The sequence below is a fragment of the Vanessa atalanta genome, chromosome 10 (assembly GCF_905147765.1).
Source record: "Vanessa atalanta chromosome 10, ilVanAtal1.2, whole genome shotgun sequence".
Lineage (NCBI taxonomy): Eukaryota > Metazoa > Arthropoda > Insecta > Lepidoptera > Nymphalidae > Vanessa > Vanessa atalanta.
The window spans coordinates 7818127-7834811 of record NC_061880.1 but is presented as its reverse complement, the minus strand read 5'-3'; the positions used below and the strand labels follow the sequence as shown (position 1 = coordinate 7834811).

The 16685-nt window shown below is 31.4% G+C and overlaps 2 protein-coding genes across 3 annotated transcripts in view; one reads left to right on the top strand and one right to left on the bottom strand.

Annotated features, from left to right (window-relative positions):
- Positions 1–14702, bottom strand: part of LOC125066971 (myosin-2) — a 124414-nt gene extending 109712 nt beyond the window's left edge. For both annotated transcript variants that reach the window (XM_047675310.1, XM_047675311.1), the window contains exons 1-4: positions 14472–14702; positions 5760–6257; positions 3136–3249; positions 141–218 (exon numbers count right to left, since the gene is read on the bottom strand). In XM_047675310.1, coding sequence (XP_047531266.1) covers positions 141–218; positions 3136–3249; positions 5760–6146 — 579 coding nt within the window. In that variant the 5' untranslated portion in view covers positions 6147–6257; positions 14472–14702. The remainder of the gene's footprint in view (positions 1–140; positions 219–3135; positions 3250–5759; positions 6258–14471) is intronic.
- Positions 3685–5680, top strand: LOC125066972. Its single transcript, XM_047675313.1, has 2 exons — positions 3685–4935; positions 5057–5680. The coding sequence occupies exons 1-2, from the start codon at positions 3685–3687 to the stop codon at positions 5678–5680; spliced, it is 1875 nt and encodes a 624-aa protein (XP_047531269.1).
- Positions 14703–16685: the final 1983 nt, after the last annotated feature.

The window sequence follows — 16685 nt, the reverse complement described above, 5'->3', positions numbered from 1 at the left end:
AATACTATAAAAAGTGAAATAAGTAATCCCGTTTGGAAAATACGCTTCTCACGCGCATTTTTTATCACATTTGTAATTGTATAGAAACGAATAATTCAAACATTCAAAAAAAACATCTTAATTTTTTTAATAAGACTAACCTGTTCATTCGTCGCTGTCCGGGCCGCCTCCCTCTTCAGCTGTATTATCACTCGCTCTTTCGATTTGATTTCCTCCAGCTAAAAACAAAATATATTTTATAAAATTATTTGGATATTTAAAAATAACCATACATAATTAATTATATGAAGGAGGACCTAATAATAAGTTTTGACTGAATTGATGCATTTATACTGCAACGCTTAGATCTTAAATCTTTAGCTTAGCTTAATCCACGGTAAATAAATAATATACTTATGCGTTTTCAGTACGACGCGTTTCTTCTGCCTCAAACACCTTTATGATAATATTTATTTAATTTGGTCTCATAAAAATAATGACATTATAATATTGGATAATCTTTTTTTCGTTGATATTTAGAAGAGATATTCGTCGTCGAAACGAATATCTCTTCTAAATATCAAACCAAATAAATAAGTATATTTAATTATTATAATATTTTTTATTATATAATAAAAAGTATATATGTCTTCAATAACAGTATTATTAACAAAATCTTCATATTACAATTCCACCAGTGAGATTATGATTGCACGAAATTTCGTCACTAATTATAATATCAAGGTTTTGATATAATAAAATGTAATTATCGACTCTACCCTACTAGGGTGAGGCGAATGGAGCAGTAACGATTTGATTAACGACGATCACATGATCGCCGTCAGTGGAAAAGTAAAATAAAACTGAAAAAATAAACAAGCTTTAAGCTTTAACATCTTTTTGTTATATTTTGTTTCCTCAGCTCACCTTCTTTAATTTTTTTGATAATTCTAAAATAAACATAAATTAAATGTTTATAAATAAAATTAAAATACTTATTATTTAATTCTTTTCAATCAAATCTCATTAAGCATCTCTGTTTAAAAATATAATATTAGGAGTTTATGGGGGATGAATTTTTGTGAGTAGGTTGACTTTGACATTATTGACGCGGGAATTTGTGTTAAGGCTTTTATTTTATTTTGAATAAAATTTAAAAATGATTGACTGCCACATTTATTATTCACAGCATACAACGATGAATCCTAACAAGATTAAATTTTCCTGAAAAAAATCTTATTAAGTAGGCAATAAAAAAGGTTTTTTCAAAATTCACCTCTTAAGGAGGTTAAATAGACAATGAGAGAATGCCCAATTACAACAGGCGATGATAAGCGTTTGACGTTCGCCTTTTTTCAATGTTTGAAATATGAAAATCGGTATTCAGACTCCTCAGTTCTATAAGTATAAGCCAGCTATAACATAGGTTTTAAAATACATCACCCATAAATATGAAATTAAATACTGTAGAGGACTTCGGCTTTTATCAATGTTTGAGATATGGACAACGGGGTTTAGTATAAGGTAATTTAGCAGTTGTATTACTAGCCTTCTCGGGCCCCAATACAAAAACGGGTGGCCCCCTTTGACTATTATGAAAACAAACGTGGACTGTGGACTCTGGTGTTACACCTCGGCTACATAGTATGGACAGCGCAGCCCGTAACCTCATTAAAATCACTGTATAGTTTCGATAAAGAGAACAACTAAAATCTAAATCTCGAGACATTTTACTCTCACGGAAGAACGAAGAGCGGGTTGAGTAAAATTTAGTAAAAAATGTGAGCTTAGAGTACCATTCGTCATTATTTTAACAAAGGTGAATAGACTCTCATTGGGTTTTTTTAAACTTTTATGAGGGCCTCCTCGAAAAAATATTTTGAAATAAAAGTATCATCTTTGGCCCGACGGGGACCCCTTGCGACCGCATTGGCTGCATTGGCATAGCCACGCCACTGGTAATTAGTATAATGTGTTTAAAGTTACCCCTTTAAGAAGAATCATCTGCTTAATTTAGGATGAAAGTTTATATAGAAATTTTATATTTTGGATGTTATCAATTATTTTATTTTAGGTGGACCTCACGATAAAATATTATAAAAGTCCTTTATATTATAAAATACTATAGACATTGACCCTGCAAGAAATATTAATCATTTCTACTATTATACTATCCAGTCGAGCTTGAACAAAGTACCACCAAGCAAAAGTAAAATATAGAAAGCAGTGTCTAGGTTTCTACTTTTGAGTAAAATATATAAGATATAGTATTCTAAAACTTCATATAAATATATCTAATAAAATAATAATATAAAACTAGTTTAGATACGTCCAATCAAATCCTAATTAAGATAAAATACATCTTTAAGTTGTCTATTCTTAGAGCAATGTTACGTTAGTGTGTGAAATTGCTACCATTTTTGTTGCAGGCGCTATACACTCTATATATTTATATGTTGTTGGTTATTAGTTATTATATTGCGTTGAGCATTTTTGACAGCAAAATCGTGATCTAAATATAAATACGTACACATCGGTTATTGGAGTAATCTGCTTAACATTAATTTGGAAGGGGAATGAAGCTTGTATTATGCGTATTTAGACGAAAGACCAAACGGCAATCTCTCACAGTCATTAGTTTGCTAGTTTGTTACTAATAAACAAATGCCTACGTTTAGAAATCCGGATATTATAGAATGAAGGTTTTTAAACCATATTTTTATTGGATGTCATTTAATAAAGACCAGGTACATCAATTATTTTTCATAAATAATTTATGTTAAATATTATTCAACTATTTTTAATATACTATTAGAAGATTTTTCTATAAAATATTTTTATATAAATTAAGTTAGTAAATTCTGTGCCCTACATATAATAGCATAAATAATGGCTAATTTCGTAAAATAAAATATATAATTCCACAAAAAAACTAAATAATTTAATAAATAAATACTCGTTAAATATTAAGTTAAAAATGTTTAGCGGTGTCATTTGATGTATTTTACATATTTTTGTTACATCTATTCTACTTTTCTACATAAAATACTGTTACGCAATCTAAAATGTATGATAACAAATACTATTCGTCGATATATTAAAATGTAAGCGTTACACAGTCTCTTTGTAAAATTATAATTATAAATATTAACTGACCAATTTATGACATTGTGCTCGCGTATCTCTCCGCGCGGCTTGTTCGAGCGCATTGTGCTTCGCAACCTGAGCGCGCAACTCAGCCGCGCGGGCGCACTCCGCCGCCTGCGCAACCTGCAACAAGAACCATCACATTAAAATACATTTTAAATATAAGTATATACTATTACAATAAATAATTAATGAAACTCTAATCATTCATTAATACTGCTCGCTATTAATAATAATATGCGATTATTATAACTATATACATACAATTCAAAACGTGCACTAAGAAAAAAAGTCGAAAAAATAAATTATAAACGCAGCTACACCATTTTTTATGGGTAATATAAACATTGCAATCCAATCAAACGTTAATTGACAAGACAGCATTAGAAAATGTTGTTATGAACGCAATTAAACGATGCTAATATTTTCTTTGCACTATAATTGACGGCTTTTAAACACACCCGATGATATGCTACTAATGATCCCACACGGCTTATGAGGCCCCCTATACCTACATCACCCTTAAGCTCGGCAGTCTATTACCACACGCGAATCAATATGCTTCGTATCATATTTGCCTTGAGTCTTGCGAGTTTTTGCTTATGTCTTGATCAATCTGCTGTGCTTTACAATGAAGTATTCGCCTATCATAACGAAACGTATTTTAAAGCTGAGTTTGCGTATCAAGTTGTCCGGAAAATATTTAACGCATTCAACCAATGGTTTTTCACTATTACTTTTTGTGAATTCACTTACTTCGAAAATAGAATACTAAAATACACTGAAAATTATGGCTACGGTTATCCCGTCATGCTTTTGAATGGTTGCCAGAATCTTAATACTACCAAAGTGAAACCGAGACTAAATAGGCATGGCCAAACTGCTTATCTAGTCACTTCAGATGATCTAACTATTGATGACAGTGAATACGCGATAGAGGCTCTAACAAGAACTGGAGTTTTTAAACCAAGATCTGCTGTGATATTCGTTATAAATGTACCTGTTCAAGTCGATAGCTATTTCTATTATTCGATGATGAATCATTTTCAATTATTATGGAGTAGAAGCATAACGAATTCCATTGTAGTTTTATGGTCAGATCGTCTGAGAATGTATTCATACAATCCTTTTTACAAAGAGATAAGGGAAATTACAGATATTAAGGATATCAGTAGATACCTTTCTCGGTTATACAATGATCTCTACGGATATAAACTAAGGTTGAGTGTTTTTAGAAAAATCTATACTTCAGATGATACGGGACCAATATACTGCAATTCAGTACTCGCTAAAACAATCATGAAACAACTAAATGCGACTTGTATACCTCTCCCTCCAAGAGATGGAAATACAGTGGGAGACTTATTAGAAAATGGTACTGCAACTGGAGTCACAGCTGACCTCCTTGACGGATACACTGATTTAGAATTAAACTCTCGAATTTTAAAGAATTCTTACTATGGTTACATCGATACGACATATCCATTGATTCAAGACGAACTATGTTTCCTGGTGAAAAAATCTATGAAACAATCCACGTTTATGACAACATTAAAACTTATATCAGTCGACATGTTGATGCTCTTCATATTTACTGTTATCATTTTTATTGTAATAACCGTTATCACCCGTAGGGTTGAGACCAATATTTGCATAATAATCGATAAAAGATCTACTTCTGAGACAATTTTGGACTTAGTTAAGTGTTTCATAAGACAGACAGTTGACATGAAATTTTCTGGTCCGATTTTTAGGATGTTGGTCTTGTTAATTATGATATACTCTTTGGTCGTAGATTGCGCTATTGATGTAAGTTACTTATATAATTTCAATACATGTCCGCTCTAACCTGATATGTATAATATATAAACACAAAGTAGTACTTTTTTAGATTTCAACGGTAAGTCACCAGGGTTTTTTTTTATTTCAGGGTATTATCACATCAGCTATAACATATCCAAGATTTAAACCAGACATAAACAGTATACCTGAAATATTCCAGACAAATTTAACCATTGGCGTACATACCCGACATTTAAAATTATTCAAGAGAAGCTTAAGCGATGAATATTCCGAAGAACTTTTGAAAAAAATCGAAGTAATGAATGATAAGAAAATAAAAAAGATTATTGAAAATAGAGAATTTCAATATGCGTTGTTATTAAGAAAATCAGATGCAGAATACATTAGTCGGAAACCTTCGAATGTCGCCGATGGAAGACCGCTTTATCATACAATGTTAGACTGTCCAGTGCCCTGTTCAATTGTTTTCGGCTTACGCTACGGAAGTCCATATTTACAAAGGCTTGATTATATATTCAACCATTTAAATCAAGGAGGAATATTACAATATTGGATGAAATCAGATGAGTATACTCTCTTTCAAACTCGCAATAAGATACTTTTTGCTGACGACAGCAAAGATAAAAAACCCTTAAATACGAATAATCTAAAGGAGGTTTTCATAGTGTGGTCAATAGGGATTTTAATAAGCACGTTTATTTTTCTTGTTGAAACTTTAGTGTACCACATTAATAAAATACCACACTTGTAATATGGAATAAATCTCCAGTCATTGCAGTATATAAAATACTAAATGATATCCGAAATAAAATAGCTTCTGGTTTACATACCTTGAGTTTTTCTTGAAGACCCTTATTCGCAGCTTTTAAAAACTGAATCTCTGTTGAAAGCCTTTTCAATTCCACCACTTTATAACTAGCTGGTGGTTCTTCATCTTTTTCTGGTTTCGTTATTGCACGTAACTGTTTTTCAAGGAGATCTTCCTTCTTTTTGAAATCAGTCTTAATATTTCTGATTGTGCTTTCTTGTCGGGCTTTAAGTGCTCTAACTTCGCTCCGCTCGATGTCGAGCGACTTCTTCAAGGTTGCATTTTCAAGCCTCAATCGCTCGACGAGGCCTTTCAATTTATTAAGGAAAGCTTCATCGACCGTGCGCTTGTGTTCTTCCATGGCTGCGGCAGATATTTGGCTGGAGGTCGAAGTGTCGGTAGACGCCATAATGACGTCACCGGCTCGTATAGTTCGGGATGTCTCGATCGTCCGCGGTCTCGCCCAGTCACGGCTCACGTTATCGTTTGACACTGCTTCGTTTTAATCGTGAAATGGATTCTGAAAACGAATAAAAAAATGCCTTAAAATTAATTGCCCAAAATTCTTTTGATATCTTAATTTTGATCTTTCACTTTGTCCGCACTATTAGCTATTGGCTAAATAAATAACGCACCCTATTGCGTCAAAAATTTCCGCACCCCACAATTACGTGTAGCAGTAAGGTCCCTAATGGATATTCGTGGCGTATATATATATATGTATAGTTAAGACGTAATTTTAGGTATATGATGCAAACTCTACTAAAATAAGAGTAAAAGAATAATAACATTTATCATTAAATTTCATGCCGATTGTTATTTGTTTCGTTCTTACGCAATTACTTCTTAGTACTTATTTGATTTTCTCTTAAACATTTCAATCGCTCTAGATTATACGATCAGAGTTAGACGAACAAATTAGTCTCACTTTCATAAGCAGAGAGGGGCAAAGGACGCTCGCAATTGTGCCAATTAAAGCGGAATTGAACCCGACCTGAATCATGCCGCATGCCGGTACAATGGCGACTTGCATCCAGTCTACCGTAGCGAACCTTAATTTATTATCTACAGAATAGCTTGTTCATCTCAATATTTATTTATTTATTGTTAATTTATTATAATCTTAATATATTCTGTTATTATATAAGTAATAACTGTAAGTTTTCACTATTAAACCCAGTATCTTTACGCACGTAGGAACACAACATTTAGATAATTATTCCAAAATATTATTTAAATACACTCAAGCCGATAGCCACACGATTTTTTCTTGTCGATTGCTAATAAAAACCAACTTATTTAAAAAGTATAATCAGATATAACAAACAATGGGTTTTTCGAATATAAGTATGTAACGTTAATAACGCACCCTTATGCAGATAAGTATATAATAAAAATACTTTAACGCAACATAAAATACCTTTTATTAATTCAAATAATTATTGCAGCGATACAGGAGTGTTATCTATCTCTGACGCTGTTCTGAATCATATAAGCATATGCGTTTCAGGAATCATCATAATTATTATTTATAAATAAAATTAGCTGGCATCATCATCAAGATTTTATACAAAACTAGCTACCCTACCCGGCTTCACACGGGTAAAATAAGGATTTTTATATATATTTTAAGGGTATTTTTAATTGCAGAATGGCTAGGAAAGTTGAAAAATCCGCTATCCTTCATTGATAAAATGCATGTATTGTACATATAAACCATCATTGAATCACTCGGCTTATTGGTGATAACCGCTTTGAAATCCGTTGCGTAGTTTAAAATATCTAAGCGTACATACGGCGGGAAGCGACTCTATACTATGTAGGTATACGAAATTACATTTATTTTTTATTAAATCCATAATTGTATAAGATTTGGCGAATACCAATCTATGTAAAGACGGCATAGATCCCATTCAATGCCGTATTTGGAAGTGGACTTCCAAATAATTTAAATCTACTATTAATAATTTTGGAATTCAGTCAAACAATTCCATCACGGATTTTTAGTTACTCCTACAATAGTTCCAACGTTTACATTTACGATGCGCAACTATAATATATACTTGGTGGTAGGGCTATTGTGTAGGCCCGTCTGCCCACCCTGCCCCACACATAATATATTCTACCGCTAAGCAGCAATAGTTATTGTTTTTTTCCGGTTTGTAGTATGAGCCAGTGTAACTACAGGCAAAAGGTCTACCAATATTACAACTAAAATGTCATTTTTAGTTTTGAAGGTTGGTAGCGCATTGGTGATGATCGCATGAATGATTAACATTTCTTACGGCAGCAATGTCTATGGGTGGCGATGATCACTTACCATCAGAGGTCCTATTTTACAGTTACAGTCCTGTATATATTATGTAATATTATTATTATCTTTGTCCTGAGTCCTGATTCACTATAAACGCAGAACTAAAACTATTGAGTCTGAAATTTTGAACATAGGTTTATTGTAACAAAGTTACCATCCGCTACGAAAGAGTTTATGGAAATTCAAACTTAAAGCGGAAAAAATGTTATGAGTAACACTATAAATTTTACCCGTACGAAGTCGGTACGCATTGCAAGTTATTTATAATCCAAATTTAACGCTTTACTGTAGCAGTTACTTATTCATAATAAGGATAACATCATTAAAAGTAATTAATTGCAGTAGTTTCAACACTTACTTTAGTAAACTAACCTAAAATTATATTGTATAGCAAACCAATTACAATACAGTCTTCAATTCCAGTATTTGATTTTGAGCGTATTCACGACATAAAGGTTGTTTATACTTCTACCGATGACTTTTACCAGTGGACAAAGGGAACCTTATCATGTGATGGTCATATTTCATTGCCCTCAAAAAAATAATTAAAAAAAAAACATACATACACTTAGAGTTTATACATAAAAAGTTAGTGATTTAAATTCACTACTTGTATGATTATGAGAGCTTGTCTAATGTGTCTTAAAGAAAGAGTAAGGTAACGTTTGGTTAAAATCAATAATATCAATAATATAATAGTCATTGCGGGATCATGGTCAAAACTTCCTGATCAAGTTATCTATTTCAGTCTTGTGAGATTTTGGAGATGACAAGTATAAAAGGCTATCACGATACGAAAGATCTGTATAATTTTTTTTTTATTAATTACATGAATTTATTTGCTATATTAAATTATATATATGTTAAATTCTATGCACTAAAATCTCGGGTTATTTATTAATTATTTTAGTCGAATAGGTAGTATTTATGCATATGCATGCTTATATAATACGTAATAGGTACAAGTATACATATCTTTAACCAATGATATTATACATGTTAAAATAAGTCTTTAACACATTGCGTGCCCATGGTGTACACAGCTCCAGGCAACCGATGACAAACAAACGTAAACACAGAAAATTATTTCGGTCAATGAACCTACTTTATTTAAGTTTCGAAGGGTCAATACACTATTGCTTCAATATTTAGAAAAGATGCTTTTTCAAGACTGCACTCTATATAATTAAAAGTACTTTTAGATTTTATAGTGTAACTACCTACTGAGTAAAATTATAAATATTGTCTTCTGGATTTCTGTAGAAAACAATGTAGCGTTTTCATGACTACTGGAAGTGAGTATTCTTTAGTTCTTCTAGTAAACTTATTCAAATATTTCCATTTTGCATTCAACTACTGTTTGATATCAAGCGATTCTTTTATCCAAGAATTTTCATGGCCATGTTCAGAAATCTGTTAATTTATATAAGTTAATCTACAGAATATTTGCTTAATTTTTAGTTTTAAATCATGTCTTACTCGGTGGGGAAGGTCTTATGGTTACATCATCAGCATCTTTCGGGTGAAGATTTGCCACATAATCAACTCGTTTAGCGAAATGGTTGATAAGCTCCAAACCTTTTTTCTAAAAGATAGAAGGCCTTAACCCAGCGAGGACATTTGCAAGTAGTTATTTTATGTGGACAGATGCGATTACTTATCATGAGTCAAACCACGGTTGACTATTTCCTTAGTGATCCTAAAATATTCTTGATTGTACTCATTATATTTTTGAATTTTTTTATCATAAAACCTGATATTGATAAATATGCTGTTTTTTTAATAAACACAAATAAGAGCTTTTTAAACAACTTCTAAAAAGAAGGAGGTCATTAATTCCGCAGTTTTTTTTGTATGTTTGTTAACTCAAAATTCCATAATCTATGAATCCGATTTAATTTTTTTGTTTGGCAATGTATATCTCGCTTGGTCATATTTAACTTTGAAGAAAAAATTTGACTTCGGTTAATTATTTTTTTTGTTAAAATTTTGATATATATGTCTGTTAAAGATAAATGTACAAGCAAATTTAATTTCATATACATATATAGGCCCATGTATAAATGACGATGTAGTAATAACTAATCTCCTAAAATTTTAAACCAAAGCTCAACTCTACTTCGATCTAATTAAAAACATGACTTTATTTAAGATAAACAAAGCCATCGGGTATCCTAATGAAATACGTCAAATCTAAAATACTTGACCTTCGTATTGGTCTCATTTCCACTGAACATTACTTGGCATAGCGCCAAACCGCCTTAAAGCGATCAACTTTCAAGAAAACAAAATTTTCTCACAATATTTGAGTAAAGAGAGTATTGGTACAAAATACGAATAATTTTTATGAGTTTGATTTGTGGAAGAACTGCCTCGGAGTGAATTTTTTTATTGTTTCTCATTGATAAAATGTGAATTTCGATATTTAGTTTTTGATATTAATAAATAGTAAGTCTTTACACAGATTTTAATTGAATCGGTGCTCATAAATAGTTTGTTTAGTATAAATATAGATCTCTTTTTTAAATTATAAAAACGGAAAAGGACGATCTGTATTCTAACATACCTATTTATTCTGTTTGACTCACTGCATATTTAATTAATACCTTGCATGTTTGTAGTACATTAAATGGTCTCTAAAAATTTATTCCATAATTAAATGTTTTCATGCATACGTTAAAACAATGAAAAAAAATTCATAAGAAAACTTAATTAACCGGACAGAGCCGGTTAGCTCCTACGAGTCATAAAATGAAAAGGTAAGCTTAAAACCTACCTAATCTTAGGATAAGAATCTGATAAATCGACAAAAGTGATATTTATTACGAATTATCTACTGCGCCTTTAAAAGTTTATTATATTATACACCTATTGTTTGTTTTATTGATCAATTTACTTCGTGATTTATCATCATACGTGACTTTCGAAAAATATTTTATGCGTGATCTGTATATGCTACTGTGATCTAAAAAAAGTTGTCAGTATAATAATACTACGTAGTAATTTGGTGGTAGGACTTTGGGCAAACCCATCTGGGTGATAAGGTGTGGTACCTACCCACCATATCTATATCTATCACTATATTCTATATTTAGTACTGTTGAGCTATTTGAGTTAGTTAGTAATTTTTAAAGGTGAGTGAGCCAGTGTCGCTACAGCACAAGGGTCATAACATTTTAGTTCCCAAAGTCAGCGGCGCATTGACGTAAGGAAGCGTTCAAATTTCTTACAGCGCCAATGTCTGTGGATAATAGTAATCACTTCACATCAAATGGCCTTCCCTGTCTTTAATTTATATTATACATACAAATTAAAAAAAGAAATTGAGTTTTTCTTTCAATTAATTTTCATTACATTCATTCATTCATTCGCTCTTACGTGCACTCAATCTCTTGTCAGTTTTGTTGTCCATTCAGATAGTAAATATCTTTGATTGATGGGACAATTCTCTACAATTGTGTCAGCCGGCCTGTCTGCCGAGTGGGAGTGGTGTGGGGAGTAGGTGTTACCCACACTCGCTTACTAATTATTCTAACCCCAAATAGTAGTACTTTGTATTGGTATGCATGCGCGAGGGCTATCATGATCATAGATTATATTTTTAATTGGTGGCGCATTTATGTTGTAACCAGTGGTTTATTCTTAGTAGTTTATACAATGTGTTCTCCTAAAGTAATAAATAATCTACTATATACAAAGCTTTTAAATTAATATTCAGATTGTATATTTATATCAATTGGTTTAAAGTTAATACTTTAAATCGCATTTGTCAAAAGTACCATTTAGACACTTAAGCGTTTATTCCTGTCCGCTGGCGTGAGTTGTTTTTCCAATTTAGTGAATTATGTATTTGAATCAGATTAACACGATAACACGCGCTGTGTAATTTAGTGCGATATGAAAGTTCAAATTCAATGAAATTTCAGGAAATTCAGTAGTAGTTGATACGATTTAACCCCACGGTCTTAGTTTTGCAATCCAACTGTTATATATCAATTGAGGCGTTTTAGTTTATTTAATATAACGTAATGTTCATTTTGAACACATTTCCCAATCCAAACAGCTACGTTCGCGTACTTATTTTCATGTCGTTTTGAACATTCACATTATCTGCATAGAACACACAAAGATATATTTTATATAAATAATTAATGTTCATTTTGAACACATTTCCCAATTCAAACAGCTACGTTCGCGTACTTATTTTCATGTCGTTTTGAACATTCACATTATCTGCATAGAACACACAAAGATATATTTTATATAAATAATTTTCAAACTCCGAGGGCTTTAAAATCCCAAAAATTAAATCGTCAGTAACAAATATGTGACTTAAATATTGTAAATAAAAAAATGATCAAATAAATTACACGTAAGTAATAATTACATACATAAGCAGCCCGTAAATGTCCCACTGCTGGGATAAAGGCCTCCTCTCCCTTTGAGGAGAAGGTTTGGAGCATATTCCACCACGCTGCTCCAATGCGGGTTGGCGGAATACACATGTGGCTGAATTTTGTTGAAATTAGACACATGCAGGTTTCCTCACGATGTTTTCCTTCACCGCCGAGCACGAGATGAATTATAAACACAAATTAAGCACATGAAATTTCAGTGGTGCCTGCCTGAGTTTGAACCCGAAATCATCGGTTAAGATGCACACGTTCTAACCACTGGGCCATCTCGGCTCTCGCTCTGGACCTTCTCCTCAAAAGGAGAGGAGGCCTTTATCCCAGCAGTGGGACATTTACGGGCTGCTTATGTTTATGTTATGTATTATGTAAGTAATAATTTTGTCAATTCTTATGTAAATAAAACAAATTTATTGCTAATAAGTACCTATATAATTACGATGTCTATCATGTTTTCTTTTGCAAAAAAAAAGGTCTATAAAGATCTGTATACTATACTAAAAAGTCCAACAATGCGTCAGTCTGGTCTTTGGACTGAATGTTATAAGTTATTACAAAGTCCGTCACGCAAACTTATTCCCCCTAATACAGTTGCCTCTTTTAAATGGAAACAATGGGCTTATAAATCTTGTGTTTTATTGACTTTAAAATACACTAGATTTTATAATAAAAAAATGTTGTCTTTCCTTTTTTCTGTTTGAATATTCTTTATCCTATTAGAATATAGGAAAGAATCAGGGCCAGTATGAAATAGTCATTCCCGTTTCAGCATAAAATTGTAGAGCTTTGCATTTCTGAGAAACCTACTGTAGTAAAAGCGGCAAAAGCAAGACAAAAAAGTTGATAGATTTTTAGCAGTTTAGCATGAACCATCAGTTGGTCTAGTCTTTTTACTATAGATTACATGATTGTTATCTCACGTCTAGTTTAAGTTTGATAATTCCTCGATAATAATTGTAAATTTCCTAGACTAATAAAAATAAGTATTTTATCATCGCTTGCCGGTGTGATTCCGGCAAAATATAATAGAACCATCTCAACTCAAACTCTATCTATAGAACCGACTAAGCTCCTTTGGTTTGGGCTCCTTTGGGTTCCTTTGTTAAATGCAATCTCAACCACGTGTGTTGTATAGCAGCGTGAAAGTAACCCATCAGGAAGAATATTTCTAAAAAGCGTTGTTGTTGTATATAGAGTAATGTTTCCAATTCACCATAATATGTTCTACTTTCTGTGTTTATTTAAAATTCAGTACCATAAATACATAACGGGTTACGACACTTGAATGAATTAATTGTGTGTTTGTGTGTTGTTCGTTTTTCAAGATAGGCAAAGATGTAATTTTCTTCGTATAAATTAATACAATTCACATCGTTTGAAAAATAAATATCTACTCAATTTAATCTACAACGAATGCAACTAAGTAACTTATTTAGTCTAAAAGTAAACTTCCGTAGTTTTTTGATGTAATCTAATTTCAAATTCTTTTAAGCGTTTGTACAACGCCAGTTGTAAAAACAAAGATTAGTGCCGTACAGTTGGCAACATTGACGTGATTAACAGCTGAAATAAATCTTGAAATTTTCATCTCTGCGCACCGTAAATAAAACATGCTATGAGCGTTCTTTACATCATCTGTATTTTTATCGTGATTAAATTATGCCCGTGAAAGCAACACTCGGTATCATTTTCTCATAAATACCATTGTATACATTTAAGTTAATTACTATTGTATTAAAAATTAATTTACTCACTTTGAACAATCAAATATTAAAAAAATTAAAGACCACTTATTTTTTATCAGATTATTAAATAATATACAATACCCTAAACGTAAGGATTTTAATTTATACCAGTAGGTATTATTCACAAATCGATATAATTTAAGATTAAGCTGCTTTCTATTAGAATGTGTTGTAATTCAGCACAAAAGCCAATAAAATAATTAATGTATTTTATATTGCATTTGTTTTATTAATAATAATATATTGATGGTAAAAATAAAAACCTTTTAAAAAAGAATCCTCGATAAATCCTCTAAATAATAACACAAGTTCACCAAAGCATCCAAAACGTACAATTTGAATATCGAATTCAAACCGTAGAACGCGTTTTGCCTTTTCCCAAGGTTTGTAAACAAATCACACGCGTTCTTTAAAACTATATGTAATAAATAAATAGATAAATAAAAAAAGCAATTTGGCGGGAAACAGGCGGACCGCGCGGAGTGGACGACGAGACTGAGTTTCAGTGGGCGGATCACCGCCCAGTCGCCAACTAAATATACACACGCGTCATTTAGTAATGAAATATTTAATGTGGCCTATTTTTTATAATCCACATTTTTTTAACTCTAATACTCAATTTTTTTTTTTCAATGATATTCATATTCCCAAATCATTTTTAACACAATATACCTATTTAAAAAAAAAAGGATGAATGATATAAAACTCTTGGATGAGCAATATAGGAAAAAAATATGATACAGATTTTTTTGGTGGAGATTTTTTAACTCTACAATTGTTAAGTTATAACAATAACAGAGAGAAAAATAGTAAAGAGAAAAATAATTTTCTATTAAAATATTATGTGGTATAGTATATTATATATTAAGTGATAAAAAACAAACAATAAATGAACACTTATCGACGGTTTTATGTAATAGTATCAAATAAAAAGCAAAAACTAAAACGCAATGCATAGTAAAAAATTGTTGGCGTGTCGTCTATGCACACGATAATCTTCACTTAAACAGCTAACAGCTAGACGTTGAGCGAATCCCAAAGCTATTGACCTAAAAATAACACGCACGGACGCTTGAAAGTATTGTTCACTATAAAATAAATATGAATATTGTTCGCGCCTCAGGATTAATACTATATATAGCGCAGTGTACATTACTTGTAATAAAATTGATAAGACGATATGACAATGTGTCGTGTACTTTCGATATTTAAAATAGCAACCAAACAAAAAAACGGGCTCTTTAAGATTTTAAAGATTAGATAGTGTACTAATATCTGTCTTGGTTTGGAGTCTATGTAAATTTTGGTTGTGATATTATTTCATTTAAATAAAATGCGAGTGTTTTATAGGTCAAAAAAGTTAAGCAAGTTTATCGATACCGTAAAAATAACTACATCTTCCTGCTTAATGTATCCAAAAGAAAATCTAAACAAACATGGAATGAGTTTACTAATAGATAAACATTTGTATTCAACACTATTTTCCATGGAAATCTGATTTCTATACACTAAGTAATAGATTCGATTTTAATTTATTAAATAATTTAACTATTTCAGAAACTCCAAGAAAAACCCGTTAAAGTCCTGTCTATGAGATAGACAGATTCTTTCATCATTATATTATTATGTTTTACTTATAAATAACTAACAAGATTGAAAAAAATAATTGAATTGATTCCCCAATAAAAATTTTTGTACATCATCCTATCATCTAGCATTTAAAATTTACTGTTAATTTTGCCTGAGCAATGGTTTTGACTTATGATTCATTTATTTACATTTATGTCTGTATAGCTATTTTAGTAACAAAAAAAAACTTGAAACTCGCTATTTCTATATAAAAACTATATTATTCCAGACAATAGAGCACAGCTTTGACCACTGAGGTATGGTCGGATATTGAGTTCGCTTGATTGTCATTGATTAAAAGTCAATAATAGTCATTTCATTTTATTTCACACAAAAAACATGATTAGCTTAAAACTCTATAAAGATTACTGGTTAACTAGTTTTTGAGTCATATGATTTTTCTTGTCATAATGCTGACATAAGACTCATTCCTAATGTTTATTAGTAAAAATACGTAGCTTAGCACCTTTAAATAAATAGGTAGGTTGAAATAATCAGGAATCGGGTTATTACAAATTATTCGACTTTCCTCAAAAATAATGTTTTTAGCAGAACGGTTAGAAAAGTGATTACTGGTTAGTGTCCTTTCGCACTATGAGACAACTCTTTCATAGTTTGTTAGCTTTTGAATTTACCACCCTGACCAGAGATACATATTATTTTAAGTATAAACTAAAACCAATTGCAAAAATTAAAGTTTTTATGTGTTCTTTGTACTTGTTTACCTAAAACGGCTGGACGGATTTGGATAAAATTTGGAATAGAGATAACTTATTGCTTACCTTATCTAATACATAAAATGATGTAAGCATAACCAGTTAAAACAAATTTGTAAAACCAAGCACCGA